Genomic DNA, 24,908 nt, shown 5'->3' with positions numbered 1-24,908 from the left:
CCCAAATTAACAAGCACCCATGTGCCCTTTGAATGAACAAAAAGAACACTAAGAACATGATTAGTGGAGTTCTTAAGATGGGTTCTTAGCGGAATATAAAAAACCGTTAACTTTTAATTAAAAAAACTAAAAACCGGCTCTTAAATAAAATTCATATTAATCATGCTCTAAATGGTCGAAATTGAAGCTAGTTTTTAGCTTTGTAACGTTTCAACATCTACACCAACCATTCACTAATATAATCTTGAAGAAAGAACATGATCTCATAACCCAAGAGACCTTACATAACATAGCAGAGACCATACCAACTAACAAGGCTCCTCCTTAACCGGAGCTGCATCCCATTTTAAGTTGAAAATGCGATAATAATTGGATAAAAACACGGTCTTGAACACAGAGGGAATCACGAGAAAAATCATATTACCACAAAACGTTTAGGGGGAAAACTAAAAAACAATACATCAAATCCAATCACTCGAAAAGACTTATATAAACACATATTTTCCTAAGCTCTAAACACACATATCCAAATGTCAATACAAGAAAACCAAAACCGAATAAAAAGAAAAGCCAAGCCAATCAACATGAGAGATAAAAAGACACTAGTTAAAATAAAAACTCACACACACGACAAGAGCTATACGAGGAGGTCTTTTCTTCTTTTTACCGTCATTGCTCCTCCTGGACTTCCTCTTCATCTTCTTCATACTCATACCCTTCTTCATCATCAGCCGTGGCATCTTGGTACTGTTGATACTCCGACACCAAATCGTTCATGTTGCTCTCTGCCTCCGTGAACTCCATCTCGTCCATTCCTTCACCTGTGTACCAATGCAAGAAAGCCTTCCTTCTGAACATGGCAGTGAACTGCTCGCTCACACGCCTGAACATCTCCTGGATCGAAGTCGAGTTTCCAATGAAAGTGGAAGCCATTTTCAGACCCGTCGGTGGAATGTCACACACGGTTGATTTCACATTGTTGGGGATCCACTCGACGAAGTAGGATGAGTTCTTGTTCTGAACGTTGATCATCTGCTCGTCGACTTCTTTGGTGCTCATTTTGCCTCTGAACATGGCTGATGCAGTCAGGTACCTGCCGTGACGCGGGTCAGCTGCGCACATCATGTTCTTAGCGTCCCACATCTGTTGGGTCAGCTCAGGGACGGTCAAGGCTCTGTACTGCTGCGATCCACGTGATGTGAGAGGTGCGAATCCCACCATGAAGAAGTGGAGACGAGGGAATGGGATTAAGTTCACCGCAAGCTTGCGCAGGTCAGAGTTTAGCTGACCAGGGAAACGTAGGCAGCAAGTGACACCACTCATGGTGGCAGAGATGAGATGGTTCAAGTCTCCAACTGAACAAAACACAAACAAACAAGCCCATTAGAACAGTGAAGACAGCAAAACAAGACAGCATGTAAGTGCCCGAGATGTTTCTAACGCAATTTCTACTTAATTCAATCATGCAAACCATAGTTCTAAAAACCTGTCTAGCCTGCAAATGTGTCATAGCGAAAACAATTTTCTAAAATCCGATTTACATGATCAAATAGGTTTAAGCCATTTTAAATCAGTTTAAACTGTTCTAAATCAATTTAAATGGATTTAAATTAGTTTAAATTGTTAAATTAGGTAAAAATGTTAGTATAAATTCACAAATTATCTATTTTCTTTTGCTTTTATCTAATTTAGATAACTCATCACAATATATCTATAATTAAGTTCAAAAGCAAAAATATCTTATATAAATATAAAATATATAATAATAAATAAATCAATACCATTAAAACAGGATCATTCCTGAATTATACCCTTAATGAATATTTTAAATTTTCCAAAAATGTCCTTAATGATATGAACAAACTAAAAAATTCATTAATGGCATTATGGTCTTTCGATTTTTTGGGCCTATTTCAACATTTAGATGGACTTGCTAACTAATTAAATGGATTATGTTTTTATATAATCAAATTCAAATTTCATAAACTTTTTAATATCAATACCACAAATTAAAGTCTGCAATAATTTTAATAAGTTGATATTAGAGATTGAAATTCTACATGAGGATGAGACTTAATCAAAAATATTATTGGCCAGTTTATATGTTTAGCAATATTTTATATAAATTATAAATCTTTAAAATTATATAATAGCCCAAGTAAGTATTTCGGATAAAACCAATGTTTTGAAAACCGACCCAGACACTGAACCGGACGATTTACCGGGTTATTGGGTCATTGGGTCGACCGCAAGTAAACCGCGGGTGAACCGCAGATTAATAAATAAATTAGTTTTATTATATAATAATATATTAGCTAATAAATAAAAAATAAAAATATATAAAACTAAAGTTACTACTTTCTAAATATCTTTAAAACATAAAATAATAATTTGGATATGTATATATTTTATGTTTAAAAAACATTTAGAATACTTAACTTAATTTTTTTTATTTTTATTTTCATTTGATATACAACTAAAAAAGTTATCTACTGGTTCAACCGGTGGTTCAACCGGTACCGGATTTTGGGTTTTAGTTGGTTTGAGCGGGTTTTTGCGGGTTTTTAAATTTTGTGTTTTTTACAAAACCCAACCCGAATTTTTTTCGGTCACCGGGTTTTCCGGTTCAACCGCGGATCCGGGTCGGATATCAAAACACTGGATAAATCCATTATTTAATTTATTTACAAATATAAAATGGTTGTGACGCATTTTAAATTTCGTCATACTGTACACACTGTAACAAACCCGCATAATTGAGACTTGATCATGTCACAGTTTATATAATTAAAACGAAGAATTATCAATCTTTATATTGAAAAAACAACAAAAAAAATACCCGCCCTTTAAGGGCGGGTCAGAATCTAGTAATTTGTTAAAGTATAATCTGATTAGTGGCTAGTACTCCCTAATCCTCTACAAAAAGCCTAGGAATTTCTTGAAAATTGATGCAAACCATTCAATTTCAATTATAATCAAGCAATTGAATTATATAAAGTAGAGAGGCTTACAACTAGGAGTGGTGAGCTTGAGAGTTCTGAAGCAAATATCATAGAGAGCTTCGTTGTCAAGAACCATACACTCATCCGCATTCTCCACAAGCTGATGGACAGAGAGAGTTGCATTGTAAGGCTCAACAACAGTGTCAGACACTTTAGGCGACGGGAACACAGAGAACGTCAACATCATCCTGTCAGGATACTCCTCCCTGATCTTCGAGATCAGCAAAGTCCCCATCCCAGATCCAGTTCCTCCTCCCAATGAGTGACACACTTGGAATCCTGAAAAAAAACATCATTCACATCAACACAAACACGAAGTCAGGGCCGGCCTTGAGATTTTGGAGGCTTTAGACGATTTGATAAAAAACTTCACTAACCTTGCAAGCAGTCACAGTTCTCGGCCTCTTTGCGGACAACGTCGAGAACGGAATCAATGAGCTCAGCACCTTCCGTGTAGTGTCCTTTGGCCCAGTTGTTACCGGCGCCGGATTGGCCGAAGACGAAGTTATCAGGACGGAAGATCTGACCGTACGGACCCGATCTGACACTGTCCATAGTCCCCGGCTCGAGATCCATCAGGACGGCGCGTGGGACGAACCTCCCGCAGCTCGCTTCGTTGTAGTAGACATTGACTCGTTCGAGCTGCAAATCGCTTTCACCTTGGTACCGTCCCGTCGAGTCGATGCCGTGCTCGGCGCACACTACTTCCCAGAACTTAGCGCCGATCTGGTTCCCGCACTGTCCACCTTGGATGTGAAGAATCTCTCGCATCTTCGATAAGTAGCTTAGAACGCAAACTTGAAATCTAGAGAGAGAGAGCAGAGATTCTGAACGGTTACTACTTGAGGAGGAAATGAAGAAGACGAAGCGGTTGGTTTTTATAGTGCGGAGATAACGGAGAATAGGAAACTCGCCGGTTCTAACTGAATCGGTTTATATAAACCATACCAGGCCGAAACAAACCGATGATTGAACTTGCACACTAACTTACTTTAATTTTTTTTTAATTCGAATCTCTTAACATTCATTAGTGTTTATTTACTTCGATTTTGGTGACTATTTTACCTTTTCTTGATATGCATAAATTTTTTTTTTTTTTTTTTGCCATCATATGTTATATTATTAACAAGGCCATAAGGCCCAAACCAAAATACACAAAGCAAACACAAAGGCCCACCAGGCCAAAATTACAAGCCCAAACGAGGGAAAAAAAACCACCGCTTTTCTTTCCACGTGTTACATTCTAGAACGAAAAAAGACGCATGGACAGAGACCAACATCACCACCACCGACTGGAAATCGCCGGAATCGAACCTTGTTACTCCTCCGGCGCACCGGAAACACGGAATCACCGGAAAGACGAGCGTGTCTTCAACAAATCATCACGAAACCTGACCACCGGATTCACCGGGACTTGACCACGACCACCAAAAACACCACCAACGACTGTATTGGGGGTAAAGTCTTCAGCAGCTTCAACACCTCCGTCTAGGCTTTGGAGAAAGGCAATCGGTTAGAAACCGAGCTCTCATCCAACCTCAGACCACCAAACACGAGAACGAAACTAACACACTGCTCGAAATCTTTCGAAGGAAACCAAGTTAGCCGGCGACCACCGAATAAGAACCGGCACGGCCCCAGAGTCAGAGGCCAGTCATCCACCAATCGATTGGTGCGATACTGGAGTTGATAACCGGACATGCAATTTGGAGAATAAACCATGTCGGGCCGAACTTCACTTATACAGAAACGAGAAATAAAAAAAACAGAGCAAATCCTAATATACTTAGCCGGACCGACGGTGGCTGAAAGAGCCAAAACCGCCGGCCGGAGAGGTTGAATCTCGTCGGTCGTAAATTAGAGAGAAGACAGAGAGTTATTCAGAAGAGAGAGAAATATCTCCTTATGAAACCAAACGATTTGAATAAACTTGATATGCATAAAATTTTATTCTAACCAGACACAAAAACATGCAAAAACCAAAGTCGCACGGTCCACGATGAATTCAAACCGGTAACGTTGGTATTCGTCTTCTTTATTGGCGCCACGAGTAACGGAGGTAAGTAACGGCTGTTAGGTTCGTTGGCCCATGACATAAATATTTAAACACTATCTTCAAGTTGGCATATACAAATAAATATTGCTAACCCACTGAGCAAATAATTGTGGATATTTTGTTTACAGAGCATGAAATTCTGTATATTTTTCTGTCATTATGTGGACAATAAGTTAATTCTTCTGCAAAAATAACACCTCGAAAATAGAAGAAACACTATTTTTGTAGGTAAATCCACAAACATAATTTATTGAGGTAAAATCAAGTTTGATTTTACAAATACTGTTGAAAAATGAAGTTTGATCTATGATAAAATTCACATCTGTTATTAGCATTCGTTCCTTTTTCTAACTTAAGACTCATGGAGGATAAGTTCTAATACAGCGTGTATTTCTTCATTTTCTGCATTATCTTCACTGACCATAGCACAAGAATAAAATACATGGCGGGTGTTGTACAGATGGATCCAGACTGGCTCAGGTGCGAAGACTAAAAGGCTGCGAGATCTGAATAATTTCTTTATTTTCTCTCACTTTTTTTATATTCTTGCACATGAAGCGAACCGTGATAGACACATGATACCAACGTTAAAGCACGTGATTGGGATTACTATTGTGCATTTTATTCTGATTCGCAATTATGCTAATCCCGAAACTCAAAATCGACAGGGTCTGAGGCTAATACTTAGACGGTAATGGGTCATGCTCAAAAACGGTAAACGTAGTCTATATTATTAAAAGAGAAGTACACATATAAAATACCCCTTAGTTTTCAGTGTTATTTACACTTCCATGCCACTGACATTAAATAATGTTTCCTATTTTAATGTTGTCTTTTCCACTTTAATTAATGTGTTTTCCAAAATTAAATTTGAATTAAATACACAATTAAATTATATTTCCTATTTTAATGATTTGTCTTTTCCACTTACATTAATGTGTTTTCTAAAATTAAATTTGAATTAAATATATTTCATTAACTTCTCAATTAAAACAATGTCAAATTCAAAAAAATACATTTTTATTGGACAAACAATTCATGGAAATTATAATATCAACTCTTCATTGAACAAATCTGAACGAAAAAGTATTACGAAATTTAAACCGAAACTAGATAATATCCAAACGGATTTACCATTTTGGTATCTAGAGAACCATAACTAAATCTTATTCGAACGAAATATTATGGATATCCGAATGTATTTAAATCATATTTATATACTTCAATATGTTAGCTATTTTCGAGTTAATATCCAACTATTTTAAGTTGATTTAAAATATAAAAAATAGTCAAAAGTAAACATCTAAAGTAGATAAACAATAATCAAAACACCAAAAATACTTAAAATATATATATAAATATATATAATATATATATTTATTTATTCTTCATCCAATATTCAAGTTAAATTTATTTTAATTTTTAATTTAGGTACTTTAGCTTACATTACTCAAATTTACATGTTAGTTTTTTAGATTTAAGTATATTTAAAGATATATAAATTTCAAAAGTTTAAAAATAATTTAAACGGGTTATCAAATCCGCAAAGATCTAAATCAAACCAGAACCAAAGTTTATAAATACCCGAATAGAGGTAGAATTTTTAAACTCGAAAATCTCAAACCCGAATAAATTTTAACTGAATTCGAGTGGATACCCAAATACTTATCCCTAACTTAATCAATATAAAACGATTAAATATTATAAATATACTATTTAGTATAAATAAATAAAAACTAAAATGAAAATTAATACCCGTGCAGTCGCACGGGTCAAGATCTAGTTCTCTTAAAAACAGAAAAGATATTATATAGATTTGATATCTTCCATAGCAACTGCTACATCTTAACCTAGATTTCTTTACTCATCTATATATACCGAGAAACAATAAGAGATTTCCCATCAAGCTCTCTCAAAGCAAACATGTCAAACGTTAAAAAAATGAGTCTTATTAAGGATCTCAAACATTACAAAGATGAATGGCGACTCACTGTCAAACTGCTTCATGCTTGGAAACAAAGCTTCAGCTACGGAGGAGATACGCTTGAGTGCGTCCTGGTAGACCAAAACGTAAGATAGTGTCATATTACTCTGTATATGTAGCTATCTCGATTGTAGACTAATAATCGATCATATTCTATTTTTTCAGGGTGATAAAATCCAAGCATCATGCAAAAATCACAGATGAATCGAGTTCAACGTTATCTACCTCTTGGTGAGTGGAAGGTCACTGACACCTTTAAAATAGGACAGGCTGGAGGTCAATATCGACCTACAAAGCAGCAGTACAAGATGACAATCCTTGGAGATACAGTGATAACCCCTTCTGAATTTCAGAATGATAGTCACTTCCTTGATCTTGCTAGCTACGAGGAGATTTGTAATGGAAAGTGTAAACCCAATTTTCTTATTGGTATGTATACAAAACAATTCTTATTTTATCATCTATAAAGTGGTTAACCATTTTAGTTTTTCTGATTTGTAATTTAAACAGATATCATGGGACAAGTTACTGATCTTGGAGCAGTTGCCAATGTTCAAGCTAAAAGGATTGACCCCAAGAGAGTTAACTTTTTCATGCGTGATATAAGGTAATTAAAATAATTTTGTTAATATTTATTTTATTAGTATGTTTCCTAAGTTTTTTTCTTTATCTCTGAATGTTCTATCAGTGGAAATGAAATTGCATGCTGCTTATGGGGAAAATATGCTGAGCAGTTTGAAAAACATATTGAATCAGATGCTGGTGAGATTGAAATATGCTTGATAAGGTTTGCAAAAATCGGCAACTACAGAGGTATACACTCAATATTCTGTTTATATCATACACATGTCTGGACTATTTTTTTTCCTTATTTACAGAGTTATACATGCGATTTACTTTAACTTAAAAATGTCACATATATTTTGTATCTAAAACACAGGAGAAGTAAAAATCACCAACGCATTTGATGCTACCATTGTGGTTCTCAATCCAACAATGGAGGAAGCTATTGATTTCAAGGAGAAGTAAGTGTGATTAATGGCATTGTTATGTTATTCTGCATTTTAATCTATCATAATTTAAGTACTAATATTTACTATTTTCCTTGCGCAGGATGATGAATAATCCTCTTCCTCTAGCTCTCTGTGATCAGAGTGATGAGAAAAAGATAATGACAAAGGTGAAAGATGATTGGAATGATGTTCAGATAAGATGTATATCTGAAATTTTGCGGAGTGTTGAGGTAATGATACAAACTAATACTCATGAAAACACCTCTTCCTATAATAGTTTTAACTTTTTATTTTATACCTTATATAGGCTGAGTCTTGCAAGATCATCTGTTCTATTGAATCCATTGACACGGATTGGGGTGGTTCTATTTTGGATGTAATAGACACAACCGTCGTTTGACTAAGATTGGTAGGAATTCTTCTGGTAGGATAAATAAATCTGTTAAACCACAGTTTTATTGTGACATTTGTCGTGGAACCTGTTTAGACATCGCATCCAAGTAAGCATTTTTTATCTGAATTTCTATTATAAAACGATCATATTTGAACTTGGGTTAACTTGGGTTGTGTTAATTGGACAGGTTCAAGATACATTTGTCTGTTAGAGATGACAGTGAGTCGTGCAATATAATGGTTCTTGACACCATAGCTATGACAATTGTTGGTACATTAGTTTTGTTTATTGTTTTGGTTTGGTTTGGTTTCATGTTGGCTCTGCAAATTTCATGTTTTTTTAATGAATTTCGCTTTGTTTTTCAATACTTTTCGTTTAAGTCATATTGGATCTTCAATAAAAATGTCTATTGCTAATAATCATGACAACCAGTTAACCTACAATTATTGTCATATAATAGCCATTCATCGAATTTACTAACCGTTTTTGGTTCCACTTTGTCATCATCTGCGTTGTATAAATTTGTGATCTGTATTGTGGTCTTCGTTATCCAAAACGTTTTAAACCTGCCCAACCAAAAAACACAAGCATTGTTTTGAAACTTTACACAGATCACAAGTTAAAAATAAACATGGAAAGCAAGGATAATATATGTTCCTTAGATCGCTGCAAGATTATTAAGCTTGATTTTTTAGTTTAATTTAAGACAGAGCTATCAGATAAACACACAAATATGACCACAGTGACCACTGACATCAAGCATATATTGTTGTTTATTGTCAGTGTTATCAAAACTTAAACAATTACTTACACAAACTGTGGGGACATGGCCAACCTTGACTACATCTTCTAACCGAGAGAAATCCTTTCATTGTTATGACTACCAAAGCTGAATTACCAATCACAGAAATTGGAAATCGTGAAGAAACTTCATCATCTTTTCCTCCGAGTCTGGTTTCTATGGAGTGGGGTTTTTATCAACAGAGCTTTTATTGTTAGTTTCTTTGCTTGACGGTGCTCCTGTTGCATGATTTAGACAAGAACTATCAGAATTTTATAAAGAGCACAAAATACCTAGATCGATTGAAAAAAAAGATGATCCGCGGTTCAAACCTTGATTTTTTTTTTTTGTTCAAACCTTGATATGCTGCTGTTTTTCAATAACGATCTGCATTCCTTTTCTCAGATTGATTTGGAATCAGCTCTATCTCGAAGATGACGAGTTATCTTTGGATTCTCGAGGGAGTTCTCTACCGTCAGTCTCCAAACAAAAAAATAGCTTTTTAGTTTATTCTAGGAATGGGTTTTAACAATCTTAGATAATTATCAGGCCCAACTCACATTTACTAAACTCATTTGACAAAAAAGAAACTAAACTCAAAATTTAAAATACAGATGATTTTAATTTTTATATAAATAATAATTAAAATGTTAATATTGAAAATATGGAAACATGTCAAATTGCTATGTTAAAAAATTAAAAAAAAAATTGTTTTTACCAATTCTTTACCTGACTAATTTTAATATAATTTATAGATTAAAATCATTATATTACCGTCCAACTGAGTTCTGAAATCATTTTGTTTATAGCAAACCAAAAAAATATATTGATTGGAGAAGACATAAAACAAAGCAAAAGAAACAAAATAAATATTTACAAAAGACATTCTATATGCCTGAAGTTATTATAAATTATTTTTACTAAAATAATACATTCAGTAAGTACAAAGAATAAATTCATAGTCTTAAAGTGAAAATAATACCCGCCCGGGCGGGTGGGTCAAAATCTAGTTAGAGATTAAATGAGTAATATTCGAATGAGAAGTGAACTGATAGTTTAGTTGTTGACAGTAAATGGCAAAACAATGATTACTATCCAAAGATGCACATGTGCACGATAATTCCGACATAGCCGAAGGAAACTGATAGTTTTGTTGTTCAGTATGAAATTTACCATTTTTAATAATTAAAAGTTATCTTTAGTTTTGTGTGAATACATTCGATTGCTTAATCTTTCCTCATATATTATAATCAATCAGGGCCGGCTCTACCCCATGGCAACATGGGCAATTGCCATGGGTCCATGGGTCTAAATTTTTTTTTAGTGTTATTTTACAAATTAAATAGGTCTATTTTGTTTGTTAGATTATCAATTAGTAGGTAAAATTATAATAAAAGATTTATGATTAGATAGACCTAATTTAAATACAATAAAAACAAAAAAAAATATCTTTCACAATTCTCAAATTTTCATTAACAAAACCTAATTTACACATAAAAATTCATTTCTCAATTTTTTTTTCTGAGTACCACATTTTTTTTGCTTTAATTTAGAGAAATATAATAAATAGAAGTTGATTTTTTTTTTATAAAAAGGTCTTTATTTTCTGTTTCGCCTAAGGCAAAAATTTTTTTTAAGACGGCACTGTAATCAATACAGTATTGTAGTGCGTTGCAGTGTCCCTAATCTGAACAGTGACGTGCAAATCACTCTATAATCAATTAGACAAAGACGAAAAGGTGTACTCGGGTCCTACATACATGACGTGAAAATTAGAGAGACAGCAAAGACAGCTTTTTAAATGATTATGACCTCAATCAGAAGCAATGTATCGTTCTCAAAGTAAAGCAACTTGTGAGTGAATAGTAGCCATCATGTTACACCATCAATTTCATAACCAACTCAATCTGATAACACTGCGCTTATAGACTATTATTAGAAGGAAAGAGATGAAGAATATTAATCAGGTGATAGTCCTAGTTTACCCAATTTAGACTAATTTCAAAAGAACTTCCTAGGCCGGCGAGTTGCGCACTCTAGCATAACTTCAAATAACTTTTGACATTTAGCGTATAGACTATTATTAGAAGGAAAGAAACGAAGAATATTAATCAGGAAACCTAACCTAGCTAATGGATCCGACTTAGTTTGTACGTTACATTTGATAAACACACGAATCCGACTTGGTTCATATCTGAGTTAACATATAAAACGTTTCCAGCTAATAAATAGTAACATCTTCATAAATTTAGATAATTGTATGAAATGTTTAATTTGGTTCTGATACCGTATGAAATAGCCTAAACTCGAATCACGTAACGTAGTAATCTATAACAACAATAAACCGGATTACATATTTGTTATTGCTCTATACAACCAAAAACCGATCCGAAGCTAAAAAAAATTCAAGAGCCGGTTTGATTCTGCTTGTTCCAGTACTTCATCTCCCACTGTAGTATTCTCGTAGCTGCACTTCGTTTCCTCTTCTCAACCGCGTAAAACGACGCCGGATCGTACGGAGGTGGCATGGTACACGGACCGGTCTCCGCAGGGTGCTTCACGAGTGACTCCGTCATAAACTTACGCTCGTTCCCGCTCCTTGGACACGCCATTGTTTCCGAACATATCTCCATGGCATTCTGGGGAATCTCCGGTTTAAACTGAAGCAGTTTCGAGTATTCGGTTAAAAGGTGGTACATGTAATCATACACGTAGTCCATCTTGAGTTCTTGTTGAATGAACTCGCTTGCGGTCTTTCCAATATCCTGCGCCTAGTTAAAAAAAATCGCCCGAGGATAATGAAAATACAAAAAAAAAAAACAATTAAAATCCTAACGTATGGATCGCGTTGTCCAAAAAATAAAAAATCCTAATGTATGGATCTGATCATATATTAATAATGTACCTTTTGAATGTGAGAGTTGCCCCACTGAACAGCAAACTTGATGGAGCGGCACTTGTCGTGCTCCTTAACGGGCCAATAATGGTGAGCCGGAAGCAGGCCTCGAGTGAAGAAATCATAGTAATGGGGTTTCACAAGCAGAGTCACCGAGTCACATGCCAAAATGTACTTCTCGCTAACGGACCATGCAGACCCTTCTATGTATATCTTATATCTACAGATAAACATTGCAATAGACCCATACCATTACTAATTCCATATGTCAACTTTCATGTTCAGCGTCCTAGAAAATTTTACGCTACCTGTGATGGCATTGACTCGCCAAGTCTGATTGCTTGTAGCCTTCTTTTGATTCTCGGATCCAGTCCTAAAAGATCAAACCAGAAACACACATAAAAGTTACAAACGAACATTTTGTCTTGTATGACGATTGCAGTTGTAACAAGCAGAATCAGATTTTTTTGGTATTTTCTAAAAAATGTTATATTTTTCAAAGTCCATCATAATTATTACATTTACCTGAGCATATACACGGGCGTTCCACTCGTGTTCCTCGGAGACATTACACTTCATAAGATCTTGTCTTGTCTCTGCCACCGATGGATTCCCTTTCCAATAAGCATAAGGCTCTCTGTTTATCCAACTGGTCCTCTGGTTCCCTTCTCTTAATTCTTTCAACAGACTCTCCCATGGCTTTATATTCACTTCCGACCTACAAAGTCAACCATGCCAAAATTTTACTGGGGGCTTTTCTGATCTATTCGAGACTATTGTGGTGTAATCGAGAGAACTTAATAAATTCAAGGGCCTCATTAAAACAATAAAAGAAAGTTCTCATTACCATCCCCAAAAGGACCAATCAGGAAACACGATATCGAGCGTCTCCTCATTTCCGCAGTACCGAAACAGCGGCGGAGGCGACGGAGCGTCGACTCCGGCGAAATCCAAAGCTCTAACGACCGGCCAGTCAACGCAGTCAAACATGAGCTCGAGATCAGGAATCTTCCCAGGGTACTTCCTCAGAAGCTGCAAGAACCCCCAGATGGTGAACACGTCTCTCGTCTGAAACGCGTCCTGAAACTTCTCCACGTAGACTCTCCCGCCGACGATCGCTAGCCTGAAATTCGCCGTCTTCCTGGCCCGCTCCAGTGCCTCCCTCGTGATCCCTGTCTTCGCCCAGGGACGGAGATCCTCGTGGATCCAGCGGAAGTAATCCGGACACGTGGCGGTCGGTGCATCTTCTCCGAAGCTCGCCGTGGTTGGGTAGTTGTTTCTTGGACACGTCCCGTTGGTGGTGTCGTTGGCGGAGCAGTGTAGTGTGAACTCGGGTTTAGGTTTTTGTGTGGTTACTGAAGTTGGAGGAGGGTATTTTGGGAATATCGTATGTGTTCTAGTCTTTGTCGTGACGGCTTCTTTCTCTAGCAGAACCTATAAGTTTGAAAAAAAATACGGTGATGAGAACATGTGTTTGTCGTAAGTGGGTTACAGCTAGTTAACTCGAAAAGTCATAGGTAGGGTCCCAAAGTAGACACTTGTCAGTCTCTGCGTGATTTGTCAGAGAGCCGACATCACCACCACCAAGGCTCTTTCTAAGACAATTGAAAATCCTCACGTGACAGAACAAAATTCAAAGTATTAACAAAGTTAAAGATCCATTAAAACATATAACTACATAGTCTGATGTTATATTGAGTTTTATGTAAATTTCGATAACTTCTATTTATGTTATATGGTTTGTTTATATGCAGAGAGGAGCTGGATCTTTGTAAAAGGAAATAATGCAATAAATTCAGAGTTAATAGGACATAAGTACATGATGCTAAGATATATGCTTTCCATAATCCTACCAAATTCAGCAAGAAAAGTTAGGAGTGTGGTTTTGGAACTTACGGTGGGGTCTAGGAGGATGCGCGTGGAGATGAACGCGCCGACGATGAGTAGTGTGAGTAAGGAGAGGAGGGCGTAGGATCTGTTGGGAGATATTCCAAAACCGGAGGACTTGATAAAGGGAGACCAGTTGGTGAAATTGCGAGAATGCCCACTTCCTGGCTCGTTCTTGGACGGTGAGTTCCTCATCGGCGACTCTCTTCCACGACGGAGAAACCAAAAGAAAGAAGATGGAGAGAATCGAGGAGAAGATTCTAAACGAGTTTAGGAAAGAGAAAGAGGACAAAAGAAGAGAAAAAGAGAGAGAGAATCTTGTGAGGTAAGTAATGTGACCGTCAAGTTTTAATAGAACAACACATCGAGGGTTTTATTTTAAGAAGTCATAACAAAACCTCATAGGTTTGGGAGCACGATAACGAACCTTATAGGTTTGGGACCAAAAAAATATTTGAGTAAACAGTTAACTAGACATACATTTAGGATTACTTGCTATTCATTAGATACCCTAATTTAAAAATATTTTGTGTAATTAACAATTTAATTTTATTTAATAGTACATTAGACCTTTTTCGACCTTTTGGCCACAAAGAACTTCTCAGATTGAGTAGTGAAGCCATAAGTACTCAACATTCGTTCGACTAATGAACATTATAATTACAGCGGAAAATCAATAAGTTTGTTCTTTCGATTTTAGTATTTTTGTGACTGATATTTCTATGCAATAAAAGTACCAATAAAAAAGTACCAATAGACACTTCTAAAAGTGTCCGCTTCATCACAACCCTAGTCATACCAAACCTTATAGGTTTGGGAGTCATAAAAAGCTTATAGAATAATTCTCTCTTCCTCAGGTCAAGGATTCAAAATTTAATGTTGCAAACAAAACACGACAAAACCACATTTTCTTTCTACTGCAATAACACGAGTTGATGACAAACATTGCCCAAGAAAACGTTTTTGGGCCCCCGATCGAAAGTTTTCGGTTAAATCTAAGCAAGCTGTTTCAATCGAGAGATTTGTATAGAGCACATGTTATTTTCATTACATGTCGTTGATTCTTCAACTCTAACCTAATTTTAACATCTTCTTATGGATCATTAATTAGCCTTGTTTCTTTAGACTTGAAATATCATGTATACGTATGTTTATATGGATTTTGAAGTCTTATGAACTCTGGGTTATATGCTCTATTCTAAATACACAATTTACTGTTTACGTTTAGTGTGGGAAGTTGAGTTGAGTATATAAGCCAAAAGGAGATGGTTACTTAACCAACAACCTAATGCTTAGGGTGTCAAAAACAAGCACACCTTGAATTAAAACTACATTAGGGCATAATGTAGGGGACATCTCTCTTAAAAGACGTTTTTTACAGTGCCTTACGAAGGTTTAAGGGGGCCTAAGACAAACTTTTTCAAATGTTTTTTTTTTGGTTAAAAAGAGTTTTACTATTTAAAATGAGGTTTCATATTTTTCTGTGTATGTTTACAAATAACTGAATGATAGATATTGGTAATATGTTTATAATCAAAGTTTAAAAATAGCAGTAAAATGTGTATAAACAGTCAAATTTCATACATAAATATGTATGGAAACACTAATAACCACAATGAACTAGTGAGTTGAATATATAAATGGGGCCCTAAATTTTGATTTAAAAGTAGGGGGCCTGAGGCTATTGCCTTTTTTATACAAGGGTAAGCACGGCTCTCGTTTTTTAGTGTTAAGATCTCAAGAGCAATAAGCTCTAAAAGAATATAAACCAAAATATCATAATGCAAAGGACTTGTTCTTTATTTCTAAGATTTAACCTGAGGAAACTCGTAGGGGGGTGTATTCAACTGAGAGTTTCAGGTGATTTGTATTAAAATGACAAATCCACTGTTATTCAAACATGAATTTTAAAAACTCATTTAAAATCCACTGTTATTGAACTTGACATTTCGTAAAGTACTCTGAAATCCATTGTTATTGAAAATATTTTAAGTTGTGGGATTTTAAAGTTTTGAGGTGATTTTAGGGTGTTTGGGTGGAGTTTCTTAGTTAAAAAAAATAAAACTCAAATCTCATTGTTTTAGGTGATATTCTAGAGTAGTTTAATAAAAATCACCTAAATCTCTGCAACTTATTAAAATCATCTAAAACTCCATTAAAAATCAAATCACATCAAATGCTAAATTGAATACATCCCCCTTAGTAATAGTAATTAAAATGCTAGCCCAAGTTGTTAAGCAAAACAAATAGCTCACATTTAGAAACGGCTCACCCTTAAGAACTAGGAGAGGTTAGGTATATACTATTTAGTATAAATAAATAAAAACTAAAACGGAAAATTAATATCCGTGCGGTCGCACGGGTCAAGGTCTAGTAGTAATTAAAATGCTAGCCCAAGTTGTTAAGCAAAACAAATAGCTCACATTTAGAAACGGCTCACCCTTGAGAACTAGGAGAGATTAGGTGAAAGAGTTAGGTAAAAGAGTAAAAGAGTAAAAGTTTGAAAATAATTAGGCAAAGAAGAGCTACGACCAGCATGTGGACAAAAGGGGGTGGGGATTCACAGACGATTTTGACCTCTGGCATCGCTATGCTACGTGTTATGGGTGGATCATCACACATCGTATGTATGTAGTGCTGGGTTTGCGGGTTGACCCGCCCCGACCCGCCCCGCCCCGCTGCGGGTCGAATCATTTTTTTATTCAAAAATCCGACCCGCTTGACCCGCAACTGAAAAAAATAAAATCCGCCCCGCCCCGTATAAATTAGCGGGTAACCCGCGGGAACCGCGGGTAAAATAAAAAATAATAAAAATAAATTTTTATTAATATTTATTTTTAAAAAACAATATAAATAATATAATTTAATTAATTTTTTAAAATATTCGTAATTTTTATTATTATTTTTATAAAAAACATATTTTTTGTTAAAAAAAAATCATATTTTAAAAAAATAATTTTTTTTTTTTAATTTTGCGGGTTGGCGGGTACCCGCAGTTTGAATTCTGTCGACCCGCACCCGCCCCGCGTTAAAATCACTCGACCCGCACCCGCACCCGCGAACAATTTTTTTCAAATCACTCGACCCGCACCCGCCCCACGACGGGTCAAACGAGGCGGGGCCCGCGGATAATGAGTCAAATTCCCAGCTCTATATGTATGTGTGATGTCTATAAATATGTTATATTGAATTGTAACAACATGAAGCCGAGCAAATATAAAAACACACACATAATTAACAAAAAATCTATAAACATACGATATTTATATGTTAAATTTACAAGCTACTTATATATGAGTATGTTAAGAGTTAAAGTAACACAACATCTTTAGATGCTACGTTAGTAAATAATACAGGATTTGTAAATGTTTTCGGCGGAGTGGTGAATGTCTAACAAGGGACGAAATATCAGTTTATTCAAAACCGTATTTTATCCTTTTGTTTTACTCATTGCTTCAAACTCTTTCTCATACCAGGTGCAATTTTCCCTGAAAATAATAAAGACAAAACAAAGCAACTTTAGAAAAGCATGCGTAGTAATAAGAATAATGTAGAGCTGTCCATTACATTGAAACATACGTCACATGTCTCATCCTTTTCCAAAAGCCACCACAAACAATTTTGTCAATAATCAATCAACACTCGATTCTCTCTTTTATTCCCCACGAATTTTATACTCTTTGAAAAAAGGACATCAAACTCTTTACTTTCTCGATCTCATCTCTTCTTTACTTCATCAAGATCCGAGACGAAATGGCTCAGGTTTTTTTTCTCATTGATTTTTAGAACTGAATATGCCTTATGATTTATCTCTTTACTGAATATGCCTTATGATTTATCTCTTTCTCCGAGATCCTTTAAATTTTTTACTCTTTATGTTTTGTAGAAGGTGGTGCTGAAGGTTTTAACCATGACGGATGATAAGACCAAGCAGAAAGCCATAGAAGCTGCAGCTGATATTTTCGGTGAGTACTATAACTACTTCCTTCCTTTAAATTACTATCAACTGAAATTCGATTCTAATTTCTACGTAATTATTTGTTATTGCAAAATTAATCTATTTTAAATTTTTTGTAGAACTTGTAAAAAAATAAAGCAAAATTTATACAAGTTTTCTGCTGGTTTTGTCAGTCAATAAACTGCCACTTTTAGCTAATTTTTTCTATAAAATCTGGTTTGATTGTGTAATTGCGTTAGAATTTGAGAGCTTGGATGATCTCACCTACTCCGTTTTGACATTGTTAACGAGTTGAACATATAGCAAGAGGTCTATTAACTTTTAGAGGCCCATAGTTTATGGGCCTAGAAGAAAACGTATTATCGGAACTCAGCCATGTATGTGTGAATGCTATCTGCTTATGGGATAGTGAGATAAGACAACTGATTAAGTGTTCAACTTGTATGCATATATCAGTGAATGTTTGACCAAATATGATACAATGTAGTTTTGCAAAGTGGTTAGATGACTTGGTTATTGTGTTAAGCAGGAGTTGATTCGATAGCAGCGGATATGAAGGAGCAAAAGTTGACTGTGATCGGTATGATGGATGCGGTTGCGGTGGTAAAGAAACTGAAGAAAGTCGGTAAAGTAGATTTGATATCTGTCGGACCGGCAAAAGAGGAGAAGAAAGAAGAGAAGAAGGAAGAGAAAAAAGAGGAAAAGAAAGAGGAGAAGAAGGAAGAGAAGAAGCCAGAAGAACCTAAGAAATAAGTAACTTAGTTGATATTATAAACTCTGCATTTTGCCATCTTGGTTTCATAAACCGTCCAATCATTGAATAACTGGATATATGTATAATTAATTGTTAAAATGCCAATATGAGCCAAACCAGGACGTGCTGATGAGCAACATATGCTGGCAGAGTGTCGGGTGCAAATAGCTTTTGCGGTTTGGGCGGCCCAAAGTTTTGTAAAATTTGCCTTAGCATCCCATAGAGTAGGCGGTCGGATTAGGTCGAGGCATTGCACGTCCCTCACCATATAGCCGTCCAGGATCCGTTGTCATGCAGATAGATAATTTTATATTTTCATAGGTTATTGTATATTTCATATTTGTGTAGAATAAAAGTTTTAAGATAATGTGAGAAAATATATGAACTTCTTTGTAAAACTAATGAGAAAACTACAAAAGCACCTGTCAAATCAAGATTTTTTAATAAAATTAGAAACAACAATGTTGAGTGACTTGGTAGCCAACCACCACGATCACGTAGGTAACACGTAACCACATAATCAATCTATTGTCTCAAACCTTTTATTTATTTTTTGTCAATTCCTCAGAAAATGAATTATAATACTGACGATATAAAATGACTTTACAGATACAAGATTTGAACCGGTGACGCAATCCTATAAGTCTCAGAGATATGTACATCAACTACAGAATTATTACTACTACATATCGTATAGTATTTCTTTTAATTTCTATTATAAGGAGAAAAGGAACAGCAATTACTGCGTAGTTGTTTTTACTGTAGATAGCAATAGCATTTTAGTTACCTTTGTGCAGTCATGGAATCACAATATTAATGATATTCTGAATTTAGCATATATTATGACTAATATGCTTCCACTAATCTCACCATTTGACATCAATGGTTAAAAACCTTTACGGTTTTGATAAGAAACTAGATTCGCGTAAAGAGATGTTACAAGTTATAAAGAGTCCATTTTGAGGCAACAATATAAGTAACGTAACGTAAATATCTTCAGGTATTTCTCTAACCTTTTATTAACCTCATATGACGTCATAGGAGTTGGTCAATTCGTTAGTCTCATGTGAAGTTTATGTATGAACTTACAATAAACCAAAAGAAAACCAAAAATAAGGTTAACATTTTTATCTAATATTGGAATTTTACATCGAATATGACCCGGTTCGGCGTAGCAAACCGGTTCTACCAGCTCTAAGTCCGGTCTAACGTTTATATGGTCTAAAGATTAATGATCGTCCATCAATGAATCAATGATATACTAAATTTAGAAGAAAAAACAAATAAAATAAGAAAGAAGGCGAGTCATTTTATGACAACGAGGAACAGACATCACTACCAAACAATTCCAGCTCAGTTTCTTCTCTCTCCTCTCATTCTCTCTCTTAAATAGCCAGACTTCTGGATCATTCTTGATTCTCTTCAGATATTTTTTGTTCTCTTGTAATCTTTAGTTGTTATACCTGACGTCATATACGACATGGCCGAAGAGGAACAGAAGAAGGTGACGGAGAACGTTCCTACCGTGTCTGAACCAACTCCATCAGCGCCACCTCCGGAGGAGAAACCTCTTGCTGCGCTCGATGTTGCTCCACAGGAGAAGCCTGTGGCTCCACCACCAGTTCTTCCATCTCCGGCGCCTGCAGAGGAGAAGCTAGAGGACTCCAAGGCTATTGTTCCCATCGTCGCAAGTAATTACTAATCTCTTCTTCAATATACAAATTATTACCCAAGTTTGGCTGAAAGAAATGAAAGAAAACTTGTGCCATAAGATATATTAAGCGATCACAGTCTCCTTGGAAATTATTACTGACAAAGTTCCAAACGTTTTTATTTAGTTCACAAACTAAGGACAATATTGTATAACTTTATTTAGAAGGAAATCCCTTTCTTATTAATAGAGAAGCAAATTTGAAGAGTAACATTTGTTTTGTAATATATTTACAGTCATGCCATTTTAATGATGTGTCATCATGACAATCCTCCTCGGCTCATGTTTAAATTAATCCTTACTTATCTAGACTAATTACAATCTATGCCATTGGTAACAGTTATATAAATCATAATGTTTTCTTAACCGTAACTAATGAATGAATTCGTATGGCTCCATCATTACGAAGAGCTCTTCTACACTTGATTATACACCTCTTTCTAATTATACTGCAGAACCAAATAAATATCAGTTGTCGTCGTAAATATCATTGTCTGTTAGAAATATAATAAAAAAGAATCACTGTTACCAATAGAAAATTCTGTGTGGAGGTACCGTGCCATTAGTTTTTTTTTAACATATTTTACAATTAATATATTAAACATTAGAAAATTCAGTTGGCTATATTCACTTTTTCATAATATACAACATTAGAGAACTCAACTCTAAGAAACTCAGCATTCCAACATTGTGACTGGTATCATTCGGTGTAATTGGTTTCCAATTGTATTAAAAAAATGAATGGTTTTTAAAAAGTATTGCGCATATATTTTCTTTATAATATGCGTTCTTAACAAATAGTGATGTGACTATATCCCTTTATTATGGAGATTTCAATATTTTGTTTGTTATTTAACTAGATTTTTGAGCTATTTTTTAATCATGGGAATATGTATTATATTCAGTAGAAGAGTCAATCACGTATTAGAATAAGTATATTGAATTATTGTTGGGATGTCAATGTAATTTTTAAATGGTCACTCGAATTAATTAAAAACGGGTTTTACACTCCGTATAATATATATATCATTAAATATACATAAGGTATATGCATAATATAATATTTCTATAATAAGGGGATATATATAATTTATTTCACAAAGCAAAGTATATGCACAAGTTTCTATAATAAAAGGCTATAAATAAATGCCATCATTGATTTGCAATGCAAAGATGAAGAAATAGATTAAAAAACATTTATTCTGCTAATATAGAAATGTATTTTTTTTTTTGAAAAGGGAGAAATGTATTGATGTGTTGATATATTACTGGTTTCCTTATTACAAAGTTTCCTAAAATTGATATATTACTGGTTTCCTTATTACAAAGTTTCCTAAAATATACGTAAACCCTTCAATCACGCTAATCATGGAGTGCAAAATATATATTGACCTCTTTGGAAATAAATGACAGGTTAATGATATATATTCCAGTTATTTCGTGTATATTTATTTTGTTAAGTTCAAGTGGTGAATTAGTAAAAGTAAATATGGCAAAACAGATTTCATACCATAATATGAACATTTCACATTTAATACCATATACACATATCCCCTATATATTATTTGAGAATTATTTGAAAAATATGAACCTTTATTTTGTATTAATTTTAAAAGATCTTATTCTAGGTGGCGTTTTTAAGTACTCATAAATCTGACGTGATAGCCTCATAGAAGATTTAAGCAAACCATATTATAAAAAATGCATATTATAATCGAACATATAGGAAGTGTCGCATATGATCTCATTAGTTGATATTGTATGTCAACACAATCGATATTTAATAATCCTTCTTCTATCTTTCATCACGAGATGGAAACTGTTGCTTCAGCCATTTGCATATCTGTTTGACACCTGCAAATCTGCAATAATAAAATAAGCATAACTATTATCACAATATAATGTCAACATTATATATAAATTATTATATTATGTACGATTTAGTACACCAAACACGTTTGCAAACTATCTACGATATAGTAATTTGAACTAAGGGTATTCAGTTCGGTAAAAACTGGACAAACTAAAACCGAAACAAATCGAAATAGAAAAAATGGTTTGATTTGGTAACACTGTATAAACTGAGTAGATGTTATTTTTAAAAATGTGGTATATAGATATGGTTCAGTATATAAACCGATCAAACCATATAAACCGAACAAACTGATTAATTAAAATGTCTTAGTATAGTTTTATGTAAATACCATAATATAATATATATGTAGTTTATTTTATTGATATGATCTTAATATTTAAGACTTAATTATATATAATTGGTTATTTCTAAGTAAAGGCTTTTATTGACATATTTTTGTTTAAAATTTACTATATTATATATATTTTATCTTTTTCATCTTATTAAATCTATAATAATTATAATTTATTTAAAAATTATTTTTCATAGTTAAATAAAATAGAAAAAGTTCTATTTAAAATTAGAGTAGTGCTTAATAAATTTGATACAAAATTAAATTGAACAGATGTTATACAAGACAAATATATTTTATTATTTTAGTATAAAATTGAATAAGCCAAAAATCGACATTATATAAATTCGAAGCAAACCAAAATAGATATGATTTTAACATGGTATCTAATTTTTATCAAACAAAATATCAAAAAACCGAACCGAGACCATACCAAAATTGAATAAACAAAAAAACGACAGTATATAAATCGAACTAAACCAAAATAGATATAATTTAATATGGTATTGAATTAGCCTTTCAATTTATTTTTGATCATATATCAATCTGTCTATTCTCCGACCGTGACAAATTTTGTTTACTATCCAGAAGAAAAAGGTGTGAACAATTTCTAAAAATTCCAAAATTGTGATAATTAGCCTTTTAATTTATTTTTGATCATATATAAATCTTTTTATATATGATACAATTAACTAAAATAATTGAACGTACTTTTGTTTGTATGGATTCAAAATATCAAACAAAATCGGCCAATGAAAAAATTCATAAATTAAAATCCACAATTCCAATTATAATTATTTTCCGTTAATTTATAAATATTATGTGAACAATTTCATATTATATATATAATAAAGCGACCAATTTATAATTCTTATATTTATCAAAACCATGTTTTTATATTTTATTTTTTTACACTCACCCTGCGCAACGCGCAGGTCTTATCCTAGTAATAACGTAAAAGGTTTCAAATTTTGTGTTTATGCTAATTATTATTCTGGGACAATGATAACTCAAAGATTATTGTTCTTTAATAATTGGAAGTCTACCAATTTTGATTGGTGATGACTATTTTATAATATCATTTTCTTTCTTGTTTGGCAGAGGAAGCAGGGGAAGAAAAGAAAGAAGGCTCAATTAATCGAGGTAACTAAACTAAATAGGGATTACTACTAATATGACCTTAAAAGAGAGAAAAATAATTACAAAGGTATTAGCAAAGGTGGTTGGCCTAATCATAGCCATGTATGAAAATCAACCTGTAAAGTAGGTGTTTCGTTTTTAATTAGGGTCGTAAATGAAATCAGACTGTTGGTTTAAAGGTTTTATATGGACGCGTGTGTTTATCAACAGTGTCTCTTATTTTTATACATACTCTGATAAATTATTGTACTTGCTTAAAAAATTTGGGGGAGTGAAGATGCTGTTCTGACTAGAGTTGAGACAGAGAAGAGGATGTCACTTATCAAAGCTTGGGAAGAGGCTGAGAAGTGCAAAGTGGAGAACAAGTAACATCTTAAAACTTTTATTGATTTGCTTAACATTTATACATAATATAAAAATCAAACCACCGGTTATATTCTTGCAATTAAACGGCCAAAATATTCAAATTAAGGTCTTGAGTATTTAGTTGTGAGATGAAAACAATGTTTGAAACAGAGCTGAAAAGAAACTTTCTTCAATTGGGTCATGGGAGAACAACAAGAAAGCAGCTGTGGAAGCTGAGCTCAAGAAAATGGAGGTATATTTTTACTTCTCAGAATCTTCATTTATTCTAAAATCATTCTGACTTGTCCCCAATCTTCAACAGGAACAATTGGAGAAGAAGAAGGCAGAGTATGTGGAGCAAATGAAGAACAGAATAGCTCAAATTCACAAACAGGCAGAAGAGAAGAGGGCCATGATCGAAGCTAGACGTGGAGAAGAGGTTCTCAAAGCCGAGGAATTAGCTGCCAAGTACCGTGCCACTGGAACTGCGCCTAAAAAGCTATTTGGATGCATGTGATCTAATCATACATCGATGTGAAGACATGAATGAATCGTTGCTGTATTGTTTATTTTTTAATTTTTATTTTCATTGTATTATTTAATGTGGAAAATAAACCAAAGAAAAAGGGTTCCATTTATACGTTTGTAGTTTGCTTAATCTGTGGGTTTTAATATTTGCAACATAGAAACTCATGTATGGAAACGTTACTTATATATTTGATTTGGAGTGCATTTGTTAAACTTGTATTTCTAGTTTTCTACAGCTTTAATTTGAAAGGA

General features: G+C 34.2%; 5 protein-coding genes across 5 annotated transcripts; 3 read left to right on the top strand and 2 right to left on the bottom strand.

Annotated features, from left to right (window-relative positions):
* Positions 1–403: 403 nt before the first annotated feature.
* On the bottom strand, positions 404–3,858 carry LOC108855297 (tubulin beta-8 chain). Its single transcript, XM_018629080.2, has 3 exons — positions 3,380–3,858; positions 3,012–3,281; positions 404–1,355 (listed from the first exon to the last, which is right to left on the bottom strand). Exons 1-3 carry the CDS (start codon positions 3,771–3,773, stop codon positions 670–672), a joined length of 1,350 nt encoding a protein of 449 aa, XP_018484582.1. The 5' UTR covers positions 3,774–3,858; the 3' UTR covers positions 404–669.
* A 3,384-nt stretch (positions 3,859–7,242) lies between these two features.
* On the top strand, positions 7,243–8,660 carry LOC108834395 (uncharacterized). The gene is made up of 7 exons (XM_018607730.2): positions 7,243–7,471; positions 7,553–7,649; positions 7,731–7,855; positions 7,983–8,067; positions 8,156–8,285; positions 8,363–8,431; positions 8,637–8,660. The coding sequence occupies exons 1-7, from the start codon at positions 7,243–7,245 to the stop codon at positions 8,658–8,660; spliced, it is 759 nt and encodes a 252-aa protein (XP_018463232.2).
* Positions 8,661–11,541: 2,881 nt separating this feature from the next.
* Positions 11,542–14,391, bottom strand: LOC108834394 (uncharacterized). The gene is made up of 6 exons (XM_018607729.2): positions 14,023–14,391; positions 12,974–13,560; positions 12,652–12,844; positions 12,435–12,499; positions 12,136–12,346; positions 11,542–12,001 (listed from the first exon to the last, which is right to left on the bottom strand). The coding sequence occupies exons 1-6, from the start codon at positions 14,206–14,208 to the stop codon at positions 11,636–11,638; spliced, it is 1,608 nt and encodes a 535-aa protein (XP_018463231.1). The 5' UTR covers positions 14,209–14,391; the 3' UTR covers positions 11,542–11,635.
* Positions 14,392–17,602: 3,211 nt separating this feature from the next.
* LOC108849707 (heavy metal-associated isoprenylated plant protein 39-like) lies at positions 17,603–18,864 on the top strand. The gene is made up of 3 exons (XM_057009722.1): positions 17,603–17,775; positions 17,900–17,978; positions 18,501–18,864. Exons 1-3 carry the CDS (start codon positions 17,767–17,769, stop codon positions 18,722–18,724), a joined length of 312 nt encoding a protein of 103 aa, XP_056865702.1. The 5' UTR covers positions 17,603–17,766; the 3' UTR covers positions 18,725–18,864.
* A 1,170-nt stretch (positions 18,865–20,034) lies between these two features.
* LOC108854252 (remorin 1.4-like) lies at positions 20,035–24,869 on the top strand. The gene is made up of 5 exons (XM_018627780.2): positions 20,035–20,416; positions 23,745–23,786; positions 24,061–24,148; positions 24,300–24,381; positions 24,451–24,869. The coding sequence occupies exons 1-5, from the start codon at positions 20,206–20,208 to the stop codon at positions 24,643–24,645; spliced, it is 618 nt and encodes a 205-aa protein (XP_018483282.2). The 5' UTR covers positions 20,035–20,205; the 3' UTR covers positions 24,646–24,869.
* The last annotated feature ends 39 nt before the right edge of the window (positions 24,870–24,908 follow it).

The sequence above is a fragment of the Raphanus sativus genome, chromosome 4 (assembly GCF_000801105.2).
Source record: "Raphanus sativus cultivar WK10039 chromosome 4, ASM80110v3, whole genome shotgun sequence".
Classification (NCBI taxonomy): domain Eukaryota; kingdom Viridiplantae; phylum Streptophyta; class Magnoliopsida; order Brassicales; family Brassicaceae; genus Raphanus; species Raphanus sativus.
This window is presented reverse-complemented; position numbering and strand designations above follow the sequence as displayed.